We start from the raw sequence: 14856 nt of genomic DNA on the forward strand, positions 1-14856 counted from the left end.
AAAGACTAGTTTCTCTAAATTAGCCTCATAGTTTCCCCCCTTAATTTGATATCTCTAATAATAAAAATGTTGTCCTTATTGTCCTTGTCTGTTTGTTTGTTTGCTTTTTTTTTTTTTTTTGAGTGACGATTGTAGCGTTTGAGATGCTCAAATATGGGTATGTAAATCAATCTCGTCTCACCTATACAAACTAATAAGAGATGTTACCATATATCTTATATTAAGTTGATTTGTTAGTTTCAATCTCATCTCACCCATTTGTTTCGACATTAATATTTTCTAGAAATTGAGTTATTTTTCAAATAGCATTTTTAGGAAGACTATCTTATTTTCTTGTATTTGACAGTAACTTTTAAAATGAGCTTAAAAGAATTATCAGGTGTTTGGTATGCACTATATATTTTTTAACATTTCTTGTATAATTCAAAGCATGTGCTAACACATATGTTGTGCAAGGTAACTAATGGAAACAATATAAATTAAAAAACTAAGTATCAATTGGTTTTAACCGATGTTATAACTGTAAAGATAATTTGGCATGCTCAATATTAAACTAAAATAACATGACAGCATCTCTATCAAATTAATTATCAATAATTTTCATGTTATCGAAAAAAAAAAAAAAAATCAATAATCTTCATCAATGCCGATAAAGAAAATTCCTTCAATGTTTATATAGGTACCTTTCCTAAAGCATTATCTTGCCCAGATTAATATCTATAGTCATGAACTGATATCTTTGAGAGAATAGTTAAATAGGTTTCACAATTCTCATCCACAGCAGATATGCTAAATGCCAAATATTTGACACATTTGACATACCAAACACCAAAAAACCCTCTTTATGAGATGTTCCAAATCTCATAATTTTTGCCACATGTGAACAGTACCGTTCCAAAAAAAAGTTTTTTATTCATTTCTCTCTCATCCTTTTTGACTTTCTTTCTTCTCTCTCTTTCATTTCTCTGCTGTTGTTGTTGTTGTGTTTGATGATGATGGTGGGAGAAGTTAATATATTATTTTAATATGTAGTAAATACTCACATATTCACAATCAATTAGTTATCTGACCAATCACATGTATTGTGACAAAAATTACCATGTCTAGCAATTCATCCAATCCATGCTGTCAGCACATCAACCAATATTAATCAAACAAGTACTAAATTTGGCGTATATATTACCCTGATTGATTCTAACTGAAATGTTCAAGAATATTTTGATTGACATGTTCAAGAACAACGAGGTCAGAAAGAGAGAGAGAGAGATGTTTACTAAAAAAATTAACTGAAAATAATCTCTAAAAAATAAGTTATATTTTTAAGAGTTTTTTTGGTTGACTAAAAAAAGTTTCCTTTTGATCTATTTTTATTTATGCTACCAATTATAGGAAAACTATTTTTATATAAGGTTTTCCAATGAAAAAAAAAGAAGGATTAATGTATAAAACTAATAGGAGACGTTACCGTATGTTTCTATAACATGACAATTTGAGCCTTCTAAGTTGGAATGTTTTTTTACACAAATTTTTCTATGTTTTGAATTTGGATTGGGAATTTAGAGGTGGGATCTTATTTAAAGTTTTGGGATTCAAAAAATTAATTTCTTTCTTTTGTTTAGGTCAAGAAGGGATTTATTTAAATAATTTGCCTATGAGATTTTCAATTTCAAGCATCCAATGCATCAATTCCCCAATTCAGTGTTCATAGGGAGCATGCTATTGCTACTGTACAACAAAATTTACCAACATAAACATTTCATACCATCACCATTGCTCAATTTTGTTTGAAACGAAGGATATCCATTTTAAGATGTTGATTTTATACTGATACTTTTAGATGCATGAAAAACAAAAATTTTTAATATTAATTAACCATTTAGCAGAGAATGTGACAATTTTTCTCCTCAAAAGTTACTGCTTGATTTAACCAAGCAGTACAATGACGTTCAATCAACTGATTTAAACCCTTCCTAAAGCCATTAAATGAAAGGAAAATGGAAAAAAAAGAAAGAAAGAAAGGTGAGTTACAAGTTTAAGCCTTTAAGGGCTACATCTATGGTTGAAGAAGCTGTGCCTTGGCTTGTCACAAATGGACCACCACTTGACATTAATTCCTAGAAATCTTGATGCACTTTCAGCTTCCTGAAATCTTACTGACCAATGACAGTTATTGAAACCCATCATCTACTATTAGCTCCTTTTTGATTAACACAATTAAACCCCTTTATCATTACAATGGTTAAACATCACATAGTCCTTTCCTCTCCCTCATCACTAGCTCTATATGTTGCTTCCCACTTCTTAACTTTTACATATCTCTCAGTCTCTCCCTCTCTCTTTCACACACACACACATCATTTTCCAATGGCTAGCCAAAATTTGTTTGTGTTACTATCCCTTGCATGTCTCTTGGCAATGACAAATGTGACTGCAACCAGAGACTTGTACATTAAGCCTGGACACAGGCTTGCAACAAGGCCTGAAACCAGTAGTGAAGGCTTAGTCCCTTGCTGGAATGCGCCTTGGGAGCTCAAATCCTGCCCAAATGAGATTGTCGTCTTCTTCCTCAATGGCCAAACCGATATTGCCCCAGATTGTTGCCGTGCCATCACTATCATAACACATCATTGCTGGCCTGCCATGCTCACTTCACTTGGTTTCACAGCTGAGGAAGGCAATATTCTAAGAGGTTATTGTGCTGCAGAAGCCTCAGTTCCTTCTACAGCTCCTCCTCTTGGCTTGCCACTGCCTCGGGCTTAGACATTGGGGGCAAATATCCCGTGCAAGGAGTTTTCAGTTAAAATGTTTCTAGACAGTTTATTAGTCCTTTTTCCGTTACTATAATGTCTGGGATGTCATGTCCTTCTCTTGCTTGGTTTTGGTTTGTTTTTTCATGGAATATTTCCTGAGGCCAATTGGGTGTATCTCTGTTTTATTCCTTGGATCCATGTTGGGGGTTTTTGATGCGGTCCAGTCTTCAATGTAATAATAAACCAAAAAATAAACTTCTTTTTCCGTGTCAGCTATATATACATCTCATCTTTTCAAATATCTTTTATCATGAACTAATATTTATGAACTCAAATTAGATTAGAGTCTTTTTGATAGTTCAGAAATTTTTATTAAGACCAAAGCAAACAATTACAGGAACCAGCTAGCAGGTACAATTACAAACAGAATTACAAAGCAGACTCACATCTACTCTAACCTAACACAGCCTCACTGTGAACATAAGATCTCAGTTGGGTAGACTTTATCAATATTAGAACTCTCAAACAACAAATTGTAAATTCTTATTGGGATTGAATGTCTCAATGTTCAAGCTAGCATGTACATAATAGTTTATACAATGATTTTTAAATTCGTTAATAGCATTAGTGTGCTAAAAGGTGTTCCCAAACGGACCCTAAAATGCAGTACAACCATACTAAAGCTGGTACAAGCATGGACAATGCCCCAGCACTATTAAAATGCGGTAACACCTCCCATCAAAAAAAAAAAAAAAAAAAGCGGTAACACCTGTGTAAGGGAGAGAGCACCCAAAAAAAAAAAAAAAAAAAAAAATCTTAAGAATTTATTGTTCAGAAAATCTTAGAGCAGTTGTTCATGCACTCTTTAGATTGTAGATCTTGCTTATGATTTTAAAAGAAGGGAGCAGATTCTGAATTCTTAGATTACATGTTTTATTTTTGGTTAGTCATGTCTAACCTTACATTCTTGGACTTGAGGAGCAATGATACTCGCACATCACCAGTTTCACACTCTCCATACCCACTGGTCCAACTGTAAAAAAAAAGGGGTAAAATCTGTTGCACACATGACCGTACACACAGGTGAAAACAACTGAAATCATGAGTTGAAGACATGTCCATACACCAGTTAGTTATTTCTTATGTTCCGTTAATTGCAAGGAAATTTGGAGGTGGTTATAGAATTCTAAGTTGAGATCCAGGTGATGATACCCCACAAAATTGGAAGAATTGAAGCATTAAACAGGGCTCATTGTAAGCTGTTGTTCACTGAGTACTGATGCTATCTAGTCTGATGTTAAGATGCAAGCTTGGTTATTATTGGAAGCTCATATTGTATTGGTGATCTTTGTTTGTTGAGGCTTGCAATTTTGTAGCTCTCTAGTTGTTCCTGCAGCAATGATCTGTTCTAAAATGGCTACGCAATTGGTTTGGTAAGTGCTTCAAAAATAACACTAACCAATTCACCAAAAAAGATCTTTTTTATTTATTTTTTTTAATGTCTATGTCTGATTTATTTAATCTTAATCATATATCTCATATTTACACTTTTTTAATGAATTTTTTTTTTTTGCAGGTTTTAGAGCTTGAAATTGAGAGGCGCTTTTATTTTTTATTTTTAATGTACTAAATTATGTGCATTCTTTGAAAAATACAAGACTTTGGTAAAACAAGAAAAATGTAATTTTATCAAGAATCTACTAACATTACATTGAGAATGTCAAATAATTATTAATAAAGTAGCTTCTCTTTTTTCACAAACCTCTCCTCCAAAAGCACTACCGAAGTGGACCAAATGGATTGAAGTGGACCGAAATAGATTGAATGGATCAAAATAGACCAAATGGACCGAAGTGGATCGAATAGACTGAAGCGGACCGAAAGGGCTGAAGTGGACCGAAAGTAACTGAAAGGGCTGAAATAGACCAAAATGCTACGCTAATAAAGCTTAACAGGAGTGTAATAACTGTATGTTTGTTTCCACTTTTTTGAGCCAAAACGTGCCTTTTGAAACTGAAATTTTAAAATGAGTGTTTGGTAATGTATGCATGGTAGCGTTTGGAAGAAAGCTACATTTTGAAATCCAAAGGATTAAGCGTTTCCTTGACCCTGGCTAGCCCCAACTTTTGCAAAAGCCACAGCTATGTTTTAGCATTACCGTTGGAAAGCCACCGTCTATTTCCCAAATTGCCCATCGTGTTTTCTTAAAAACTCAATTTTACCCTTTGATAAATCAAGGCAGATCGCCATCTGTAGTCCTAGAACCCTTTGATAAATTAATTGCTACAAAGACCACAAAAAAATAGCGTCTGGACTAGGTTCAATTCAATAATAAATTTCTAAATCCAAACACAAAAAATCTATAACAAATTCCCAAATCAGCTAAGGAAAAAAAAAAAAAAAAAATCAATCCCTTGCAAATCAGGATTCCTCAAAATGCAAAACAAAAAAAACATCGAAATATAGCGAAATCTTCCCTTATGCAATATCTTCCTTTCGTTTGCTCTGCTCCGGTCCAATCTTCAGTTAATGACTGGCAACTACCTCTCTCTCTTTGTTGTTTTTTTTTTTTTTTGTTTTTTTTTTTGGGTTTGTCGAGATCTCTCATTTTTCATTTTGATCTTTCTCATTCCCTCCTCTTTGATGAAGTAATAGTTTAGACTTTAGAGGATGGTATGATGCCACGAAGTGTACTACAGTTCCAGATTGTACTTATTATATATATTTTTTATAAATTTGTGGTTCACAGCTTTTAGTTTTTAATGTTCTACTATTTTATGTCATTTTTTTTGAGAAAATATTTTATGTCATATTTAAATTTAATAAAAGTAGTTTCCACTTTCCACTTTGATAGTTTGTTTATTTGAAAATGGTTTAAAATAATTTGTACTTTTTTTCTTTTAGTAATTTAATGAAGGAAATCATTCACAATTTATGCATATCATTCCATTGCTAATTCTATTTGGGGATAATAATTAATATTTATATATATATATATATTTATTTATATATATATATATATTTTTTTTTTGTAATATCATGTTGTACAATTTAAACTTGGATTATTGGTATGTATTTTATTATCTTTTTACATTATCATTTTGTGCTCCATGATGATGAAATTTTTTGAGAATTATTAATATTGATAAGAAGTCATTAATAGTTGTGGGGGGGTGAGGATCCAAAGAGTTGATGAAGTTCATATGGGAGTAAACCTCGAACATTGTAGATGGGTTATCCTCGGAAGTTAGCCATGTAATTTGTACTTAGACTGAGCAACCATAATTGGTGAAGATGCCGAGTACACCTGCCTAGCCTCGGAAGGTCGAGGGACAGAGGCAAAGGGAGCATGGCTAAGTCCGAGGGGAGAAAAGGGTAATTTGGTGTTGAGCATGGAATAGAAGAAAAAGGAAGGACAGAGTGGCCATCCCCTCCGCATTAAATACACTTTAACCACTTAGCTGGCCGCATTAATGGAGAAATGACCTTGAATAGTGCTTTCACAGCTAATATCTTAGGGTAAAAACCTTCTAGCAAGGTCTGGATGGGACAAGTATCAGGGAAGTATGATCATGACCCTCCAAATGTAAGATCTAGATGCATCTTTGCTAAGATATATAAAGCCAAGAAGCATCCGGATCAAGGGGAGGTCTGATTAGGAAAAAGAGAGAAAGAGAGAAAGAGAGAAAGGCCATAAAACTGTAACATCCTCCTCGGACCAAACCCAAGGATGAACACTTATTTCAAAGCTGTTTTCACATAAATATTATACATACAACTTTGAACATCACTTTTTATTTTTCGAACGAGTACTAAAAGGTTGGTCTTGCATCCCATCTCTAAAAATTAATTGTGTGAGCACATAGTAATTGGAGTATAACATTTCATTTCTGTTAATTCCATTCTCTGCTCGCCACAATAGTAATAACAAATAATTATGACACTTAAAAAAAAAAAAAACTAACACAAACATTATTAAAACAATACCAATAATATATTTACTATTATTATCATCATCATCATCATCATCATCATTATTATTATTATTAAGCAATTTTTTTTTTTTGGAGAATACTAAATATTTTTAACACACACACACAAGGGGAGAGGGGAGAAGGTTTTAAAGAAACTTTGGATATAATGTTTATTAAGCAGTTGATTTAAGTATGAAATAAACTCCCTTATATATACATGATCATTTTTGGTAATTTACAACTCAAACCGCCACTTTTATAAGTGCCAGCCAAATATTCAATTTTTTCAAAAAGCTCTTTTTAACAACTTTACCAAACACTCAACCTTTTTAAAAAGCCCATTTTCATACCTCACTTTTTGAAATCACCACTTTTCAAAGAACACAGTATCAAAAAGTTGAACCAAACTTAGGAGTGTAAATGCTACATTTCAACTTTAAGATATCATATAGATTACCAAATTGCATGTTACTACGTACTATCATACCCACATTTCACTACTACATGTCCATAATATTAAAAATTATATCCAATGTTTACAACATAAAAACCATTTCCATCAAAGAATATAAACAATTTAATAACAATGCACAAAATTTCATAATCATATTGGACCCTTAAGCATATTGGCTAATAGGGTGTTTGGATTGGGGTGTTTTGAATTATATAACTCAAAACCCAAAATCCGTGGGACTCATTGAGTGAAAATTGGTTTGGCTTTATTTTCATTCTTTGTTTCCAAAACTCGTTGATAGGTTCTCAAAAAAAAAAAAAAATTAATAATAATAATAATAATAATAATAATAATGTTGATATAACTCAAATTTTAACAGAAAATTATAATAAATTTTAATGAAAATTTCAAAATTACTACCAAGCTAAAACATTTAAAAAAAAAAAAAAACACACACACACACCACACACAGGCATGTTTCATTTTCCATTTCTTTCTTTATACCATTTCATCGTAACCCATTATAGAATTTTCTCATAGTGGGTATGCTATTTTTTTTTTTTTTAAATTTTTTTATAGAGAATTTCAACCTACGGCGTCTGCTCATGAAGATAGCTCTTTATCATCAGACAAAGACACCAATCAGTTTTTGGTGTAAGCGAGGATTGAACCCCAGGTTTCTTATTCAATCATCAGAGACTTTACCAGTTGAGCTAATTGAAACCCACATAGTGGATATACTAAAATAGCTAAACAAATTTGGAGACATAAACTAGTTGGCCAACACTCCAGGTTCAGATATAACACATGGACCTCAACAATGACAACAATGGTATCAGCACATAACAACAACTCCATAAAGGAACAATATTTCCATTTTCAAATGTTGATCCCCGTATGGTGAATAGTATATGCAAAACAACACCCCACGGCCCAGTGCTACAGATTTATTAATCTCATACAAGAACTCTAAAAAACACAGAATAAATTAAGAAATGTGCAATGATAGAAAACAAAAACATGTTATTTACCTATTGATAAATCCAAAAAGGAACCTCCTTTTCTATTTCGAAACTTCATTTCCAAATGGTGCACCGTACAAACTTCATCCCCAAACACCAAAAGGATTTAGCAACTGGGTGTACAATTAGGCCTGTCCACGGGTCGGGTCGGTTCGGGTTTGGGCCTGAATCGAACTCGACCCGTTTGAATCGGGTGGATGAATTTTAGATCCGTATCCGACCGAATAGTCGGGTCGGATCCGGTGCTTCGGGTCACCGGATGGGCGGGTAAGAGCTGTCGGTTAGGCGGGTTGGGCCATTAATATGGGCCCAGTTTTTGAACTTATATAAATTTTTGTAGGTAAAATTTTATCAGCCCTTTTAGCCCAAATTAAGGAGTTGGCAGTTTTAAAAATTATTTGGGTGTCATAATTTTTGAACTTTCCATATAAAACAGATTGGGCCTCCGTTTTCCCTAATGGTTTTTTTAAAAAATGGGGCTTTCAACTAAACTAAAATTAAGCAACTTCACTTTCAAATATATTGGGCCTTCAGAACAAAATCTTCCTGGAAAAATAACCTCACCAAAGGTCACAAAATAAGCCACTTTCTACCACCTGTTAAGCATTAAATATCCTGGACAAAATACTCCACAACAACACAAAATAAACCTATTTTTACAACATCCGTTCAGCCTCCACACATGGACCACAAAAACTAAACAGCCACATTGACTACAAATTAAACAGCCACATTGACTACAAATTGACTAAACAGCCTCCACACATGTAACACAAAATCCTATTTTCACCACCTGTGACTTGTTAAACAGCCACATTGACTACCCAAAAATTACCACAACAAATAACCTGGACAAAATAGCAAAACAATACACAAAACGTGTATTTCCATTCCAACAACCACACAACAAGTGATTAATTATAAGGCAGTAAAATCAATGTTTCTACAAGGCAGTAAATCATAAGGCAGCAACCTTGCTGGCTATACAATGTTCCCAGCAATATAATTAATTACAAATTATAAAATACCACAGGTATTTCCAAAAAAAAAAAGCTTTTCCCAAACATTAAATGACAAATTCTCAAGCTTATAACTAATAGAAAAGAAAACCTATATGATTCCTAGGATTTCTTTCCTATAAGCATTAAGACTAGTATTGTTAGAAAAGCAATTTACAAAAAAACTTCCAAAATGTTCCCAAAAGGTTCTACCTCCTTCACAAAATAAGTGATTCCGCCTACAAAAGACAAAAAAATATTTAACAAATAATACATTACTACCAAATACAAGACCAAATATAAAGGGCAGCAAGCCAGCAAGCTTATAACAGTAAGAGGCCAAAGGTAGTAATATGCCAACTCAGTTATCAATCTTCAACACTAATTATGGGTCGTTTGCCTAAGCTAGAACCCAATTTGGAGCTGGTACTTGCTGATGCACTTGATGATGACTGTTGATTTAAAACTAGAAAAGAAAAGGAAATAAATACAACATATTAAATTTTGTTTGAACATGAGACATAGACTATAGGTTCTAGAATTTAAACATATTACCTAAATCATGAAATTCCTCCTCCAATGCCTCAACCTCATCCCTTGATTGGCGATGAGAAATTGGTACCATGGCTTGAAGCCAATTTTGTGCACATACAAGGTTTTGAACCATGAGAGGAGAGAGAGAACTTCGAAATGGATCAACAATGCGGCCTCCAGTGCTGAATGCTGACTCAGATGCAACAGTCGAAAATGGTACAGCCAGCACATCCTTAGCCACTTTGGACAACATTGGGTACCTACTAGAATTGTCCTTCCACCACCCCAACACCTCAAAATTCCCATCCCTTCTACCATCATAATTTTCAGCTAAATACTTGTCAACCTCATTACTACAACCTATAGATTGCTCAGCTTCTAAGAAAAGCTCATACCGAGAGTGAACCATCACATATGGATCACTTGCATCACCTACCACCATTGGTGTTCTCTCACCCCCACTTGGTTCTTCCACATTTGGGGAATTAACAGAACAGAAAAAAGTATACAACTTCATCAAAAGAGCTTTCACCTTATCAACCGTCACACTCCCCACTTCATTCCCATAAATTTCAGAAAAAGAGAACTTCAAAAACCTCAATTTTTTTCGTGGATCAAGAACAACAACCACATACAAAAGAGGATTAATCTTATCACCTTCCCCCCAGTACTTCTCAAATTTAGTTTGCATGTTTGTGGCTGTGTTTTTCAAGATGGTGTTTTGGGATTTAACTAAATGAGAAATACTCTCCTAAATAACAAAGATTTCATCAAAAAAGGCATTTGAGGTCACATACAAAGAGCCAGAAAACTTCTTTGTTGCATTGTAAAAAAGCCTCAAGAAAGTCACAAATGCCTTACAATTTTGGAAATCACTCATACAAGGAGATCCCAAACCACCACTATCTTCCTTGCTCCTAAAATATGATGAATAACCATCATTTTCAAAGTCCATCCTAAGGAATACTTTCTCGAATTTTTTAGCAGTTTCTAACATAAGGTAAGTTGAGTTCCACCTAGTAGGTACATCTAAACAAAGAAGACTCTTGGACTCCATACCTAACCTCTCCATAAAATTCCTAAAGGTTTGATTTCTATTAGGCGAGGACTTCACATACCTCACAGCTTCACGCACCCTAGCAACAGATGCATCAATTTCTTTCAAACCCTCCCCAACAATTAGATTTAGGATATGGGCACAACACCTCATGTGCATTAACTCATTTCCTAAAACTGTCCCATTCCAATCTTTTGTTACCCTTTGTAAAAATTTAACTGTGGTTAAATTGGAACTAGCATTATCCACTGTCAAAGTGAATATGCCATCAATACCCCACTCACGCAAAGACATCTCAATCTTTCTACCTATAGTCTCCCCCTTATGATCTTCAACTTGACAAAAATTTAAAATTCTTTTATGCAACTTCCAAGTATCATCAATAAAGTGACATGTGAGACACATATAATTCAAATTTTGTAGAGAAGTCCATGTGTCCGTAGTAAGACACACCCTACAACCCTTCAAGGATTTCCTTAGCTTCTTTCTCTCAGTATTATAAATTCCAATTATATCTCTAGCCACAGTTTGTCGAGATGGAATATCTTTTACACGAAGCTTAGGTTGTAACGTAGTTACATATTTCTTAAACCCATAACCCTCAACACACCTAAAATGCAACTCATCAATTATTATCATTTCAGCTAGTGCCTTTCTAGAAGCCTCAACAGAAAAAGTTGTTGACACAAGTTTGAACCCTTCATCTCCATCATTTTTGGGTTCAAAAGCCAAGGTTTTCTGCCCTTTATCTTCTCTATTAGGGTTCTTAGGACAGATTGTCACATGAGCTAATAAATTACTAGTACCACAACTCTTACTATCAGCCAGATATGATTTTTTACAATAATTAATACAGCCATAGTGACACCCTCATCTACCTTTACTTTTTCAAAATGATTCCAAGCTAAAGACTTTTTCCTACCACTACCAGTACCAGTCTTACTCACTACACTAGGTGGAACTAGGGGCAACTCACCATCAGTAGCTTCAGCTTGGGTTGCAGCAGCAGCCTCTTGGGTGGCAGTGGCAGTAGCACCATCTGCTTGGGTGGCAGCAGCACCATCCACTTGTGTAGAAACAAAGGGAGCATTAGTGGAGGAATCCATGACCTAAAAAATCAAACATAGAAATTAGCAAACTAACAATTAATAATAATAATCAAACAAACCAAAAAGGAAAATCTTTGATACTTGAATCTAGATAATAGCATTCTACATAAAACTCTAACAAAAAAAAAAGAACAAAATCCCAACTTTTAACACAAAACACAAAGGGAAACAAAAATCATACCTTAAAGAAACTAGGTGTGTTGGAGTTATGAATTTGAAGACTGAAAACCCCACTTGGACAACTTTCAATTCCTGAGTAAAATTAAAATAGAAACAGAATTAATCAAACAAATAAACAAAGAACAAAAAACTTGGGAGTTTATTTGATTTTTAACAGTATAAATTTTACTAAATAATAAAAGCTGAAACATTGAACACATCCACAACAGCTTAAGTTACATGCATCAACTCTACGTCTCTAACAAAAAAAGAACAAAATCCCAACTTTGAACACAAAAAACAAAGGGAAACAAAAATCATACCTTAAAAAACCGTGGGTGTTAATTTCAAGTTTGAAGACACTGAAAACCCCACATGTACAACTTTCAATTCCTGAATAAAATTTAAATAGGAACAAAATTAATCAATCAACTTAAGTTACTGAACAAAGAACAAAGAACAAAAGTAAATGGTTAAGGTTTCAACTATTTCTAGTTAGGGTTTCAAATTATAAAACTTAGGGTTTATCTGATTTTAACAGTAGATTTTCATAACATATATAATCAATGAGAGACTGAAAAAAAGAGAGATGAGAAAAGGAGAACACATACCCTAGGTTCAACCCATATGATCGGCAACAGGGAGAGGAGTGGCTGGTGGTGGTGGCGGCGGCGGCGGTGGCTAGGTGTGAAGAACTTGTAGTGAGAAGCTAGGGTTTGGACCTTGGAGTAGAGAGAGGCAAAGTGAGAACTGAGAGTTTGAGAGTGTGGTCTGTTCATTGGTGAGAAAATCGAAGATGCAAGCTTTTAAAGGGTGAAGATTGAAGACTGATGAAGATTTGAGTCTTGAGATTTTGTATGAAATTGGTGAAGGGACTGTAGAGATTAGAGAGTGAGAGGCAGAGAGCATTCGTGTGAGACTAGAAGAGGATTTGGTGAAGTGATTCCAAGGTTTTGAGGATTTGAGATTGAGAATCTGAAATAGAGAAAGAGAGAGAGATGTAGAGAATGTTACTTCTTTGAGAGAACGTTACTTTGAGAGTGAGAGGTATGAGATTGCGATTAGAGAGAGAGAGAGTGACTGAGGTCTGAAGCCGTGGATATGGTGAGAGAGTGATTAGGTGAAGAATGAAGAGAGATTGAGGCCGTTGATCACTTGATCAGTTGATCTTGATTCGGTGAAGAGTGAAGACTGAACTCTGAATAGTGAATAGTGAGAGAGAGTGTTGGGATATGAGATTATATCAGGCCGTTGATCACTTCATCTTTAATTGTGACCATTAGATTTTGATATTAATTTAATTTTAACCGTTGATTTTGAAATCTCTAACTCTCTGTGCTATGCTAGGAGCTGTACTGGTAGCCTGTAGAGTAGATTGAGTAATATATTTATATCCGTTGATCAACAGCTCTTTCTTAATAAAAAAAAAAAAAAAATTTCAATGGTTGGATTTGAAATTGGGAAGTTGTGCCCACTGCCCAGTTCAGCACATTACCCACTCCACTACCTAGAGTCCCAGACGACATGACTTATAGCTGACTGAAACTGAGTGGTAACAGTGGTTTATTATTTTATTTTATCAAATATTCAGTCGGGTCGGGTTATTCGGATTTTTTATTGTGTAACCCGAACCGATTATTCGGTTCCTCTTAAAACAACAACCGTATCCGACCCGTATATACACTCGGATTCACCCGTGGGCCTTCGGGTCGGGCGGATATGGTCGGGCGGGTCGGATTACATGGGTCGCTGGACAGGCCTACGTACAATACCTAACTTGGAGGTTTTTGGTTATAGAGACATTGTGTGAGTGCGCATGCGTGTGCGCTGTCAGGTGATGTTTGGTTACAGTGATAATGATGTGGCTAAACCTAAGTTATGTGGCGTTCTCGCATAAGTAGGGGCATAGCCAGAAAATTTTATTTGGGGGGGCCAAATTGTAGTATTGATATATTAACCATAGTTCATATTGAATACAAAATCATTAACTTTGATATATTGTTATATTCTTAAATATTAATGAACATACAACAATTATATCGTTTATTAAAACAAATACCAAAAAAAAAAAAAAAAAATCCAATAAAAGAACAGTTCACATCAAACTTATGCCCAACAATCTTTAATGGAATAAAGATAGCAATACAAAAATGTGAACAAAAAAAATCTTAAATACCCTTATGCATATCAACACACACATAGTGGCAAAAGAAAGAAACAAAAATAATACTAATGGTAAAATAACGATGATGATTGATAAAAGAGAGAGAAAAGCAAATGCACTTGCATATTCACTTCTTTAAAGAGTCAAGAAGATGATGTTGCACTAGGAAAAAAAATGGATTAATAATTTTGGTTGAGATAGAAGTTTTTGTGTTGAGAAGAAAGAAAATGGGGCAATGGGCTGGCACTAGCAGCTACAACAAAGCTCCGTAGGTACCTAAAGATGAAAAAAAATTGAAATTATGTTGGGAAATGGGTTGTCAATGATGCTAGAGAGTGAGTTGTTATCCATTAGATTAATTATAAATTTTTTGGACAATTGAGAAGATCAACTTTTAGTCGTTATCTTTTGGACTAACTATAAATCTTAGGAATATTTGGGGTGGATAGGTAATAAAGTTTTGAACAATTGAGGAGACCAACTAAAAATCCATTGGACTAACTAGAAATCTTAGAAATAGTTGTGGGGGCCGGTTCTAATTTTTTGGGAGGGCTATTTCCTGTTACTAGTATAGTTGTAGGAGGAAAAAAAAAACAAAAAAAAAAAAAAAATGGGGGGGCCATGGCCCCTCTAAG

At 34.3% G+C, this 14856-nt stretch overlaps 2 protein-coding genes across 2 annotated transcripts; one reads left to right on the forward strand and one right to left on the reverse strand.

The window, feature by feature from the left end:
* Positions 1-2364: 2364 nt before the first annotated feature.
* Positions 2365-2760, forward strand: LOC115964457 (egg cell-secreted protein 1.4-like). Its single transcript, XM_031083764.1, has one exon. It carries the CDS (start codon positions 2365-2367, stop codon positions 2758-2760), a length of 396 nt encoding a protein of 131 aa, XP_030939624.1.
* Positions 2761-10483: 7723 nt separating this feature from the next.
* Positions 10484-13583, reverse strand: LOC115964458 (zinc finger BED domain-containing protein RICESLEEPER 2-like). The gene is made up of 4 exons (XM_031083765.1): positions 13553-13583; positions 12080-12150; positions 11668-11898; positions 10484-11554 (listed from the first exon to the last, which is right to left on the reverse strand). The coding sequence occupies exons 1-4, from the start codon at positions 13581-13583 to the stop codon at positions 10484-10486; spliced, it is 1404 nt and encodes a 467-aa protein (XP_030939625.1).
* Between the last annotated feature and the right edge of the window lie 1273 nt (positions 13584-14856).

The sequence above is a fragment of the Quercus lobata genome, chromosome 10 (genome assembly GCF_001633185.2).
Source record: "Quercus lobata isolate SW786 chromosome 10, ValleyOak3.0 Primary Assembly, whole genome shotgun sequence".
Taxonomy (NCBI): Eukaryota; Viridiplantae; Streptophyta; class Magnoliopsida; order Fagales; family Fagaceae; genus Quercus; species Quercus lobata.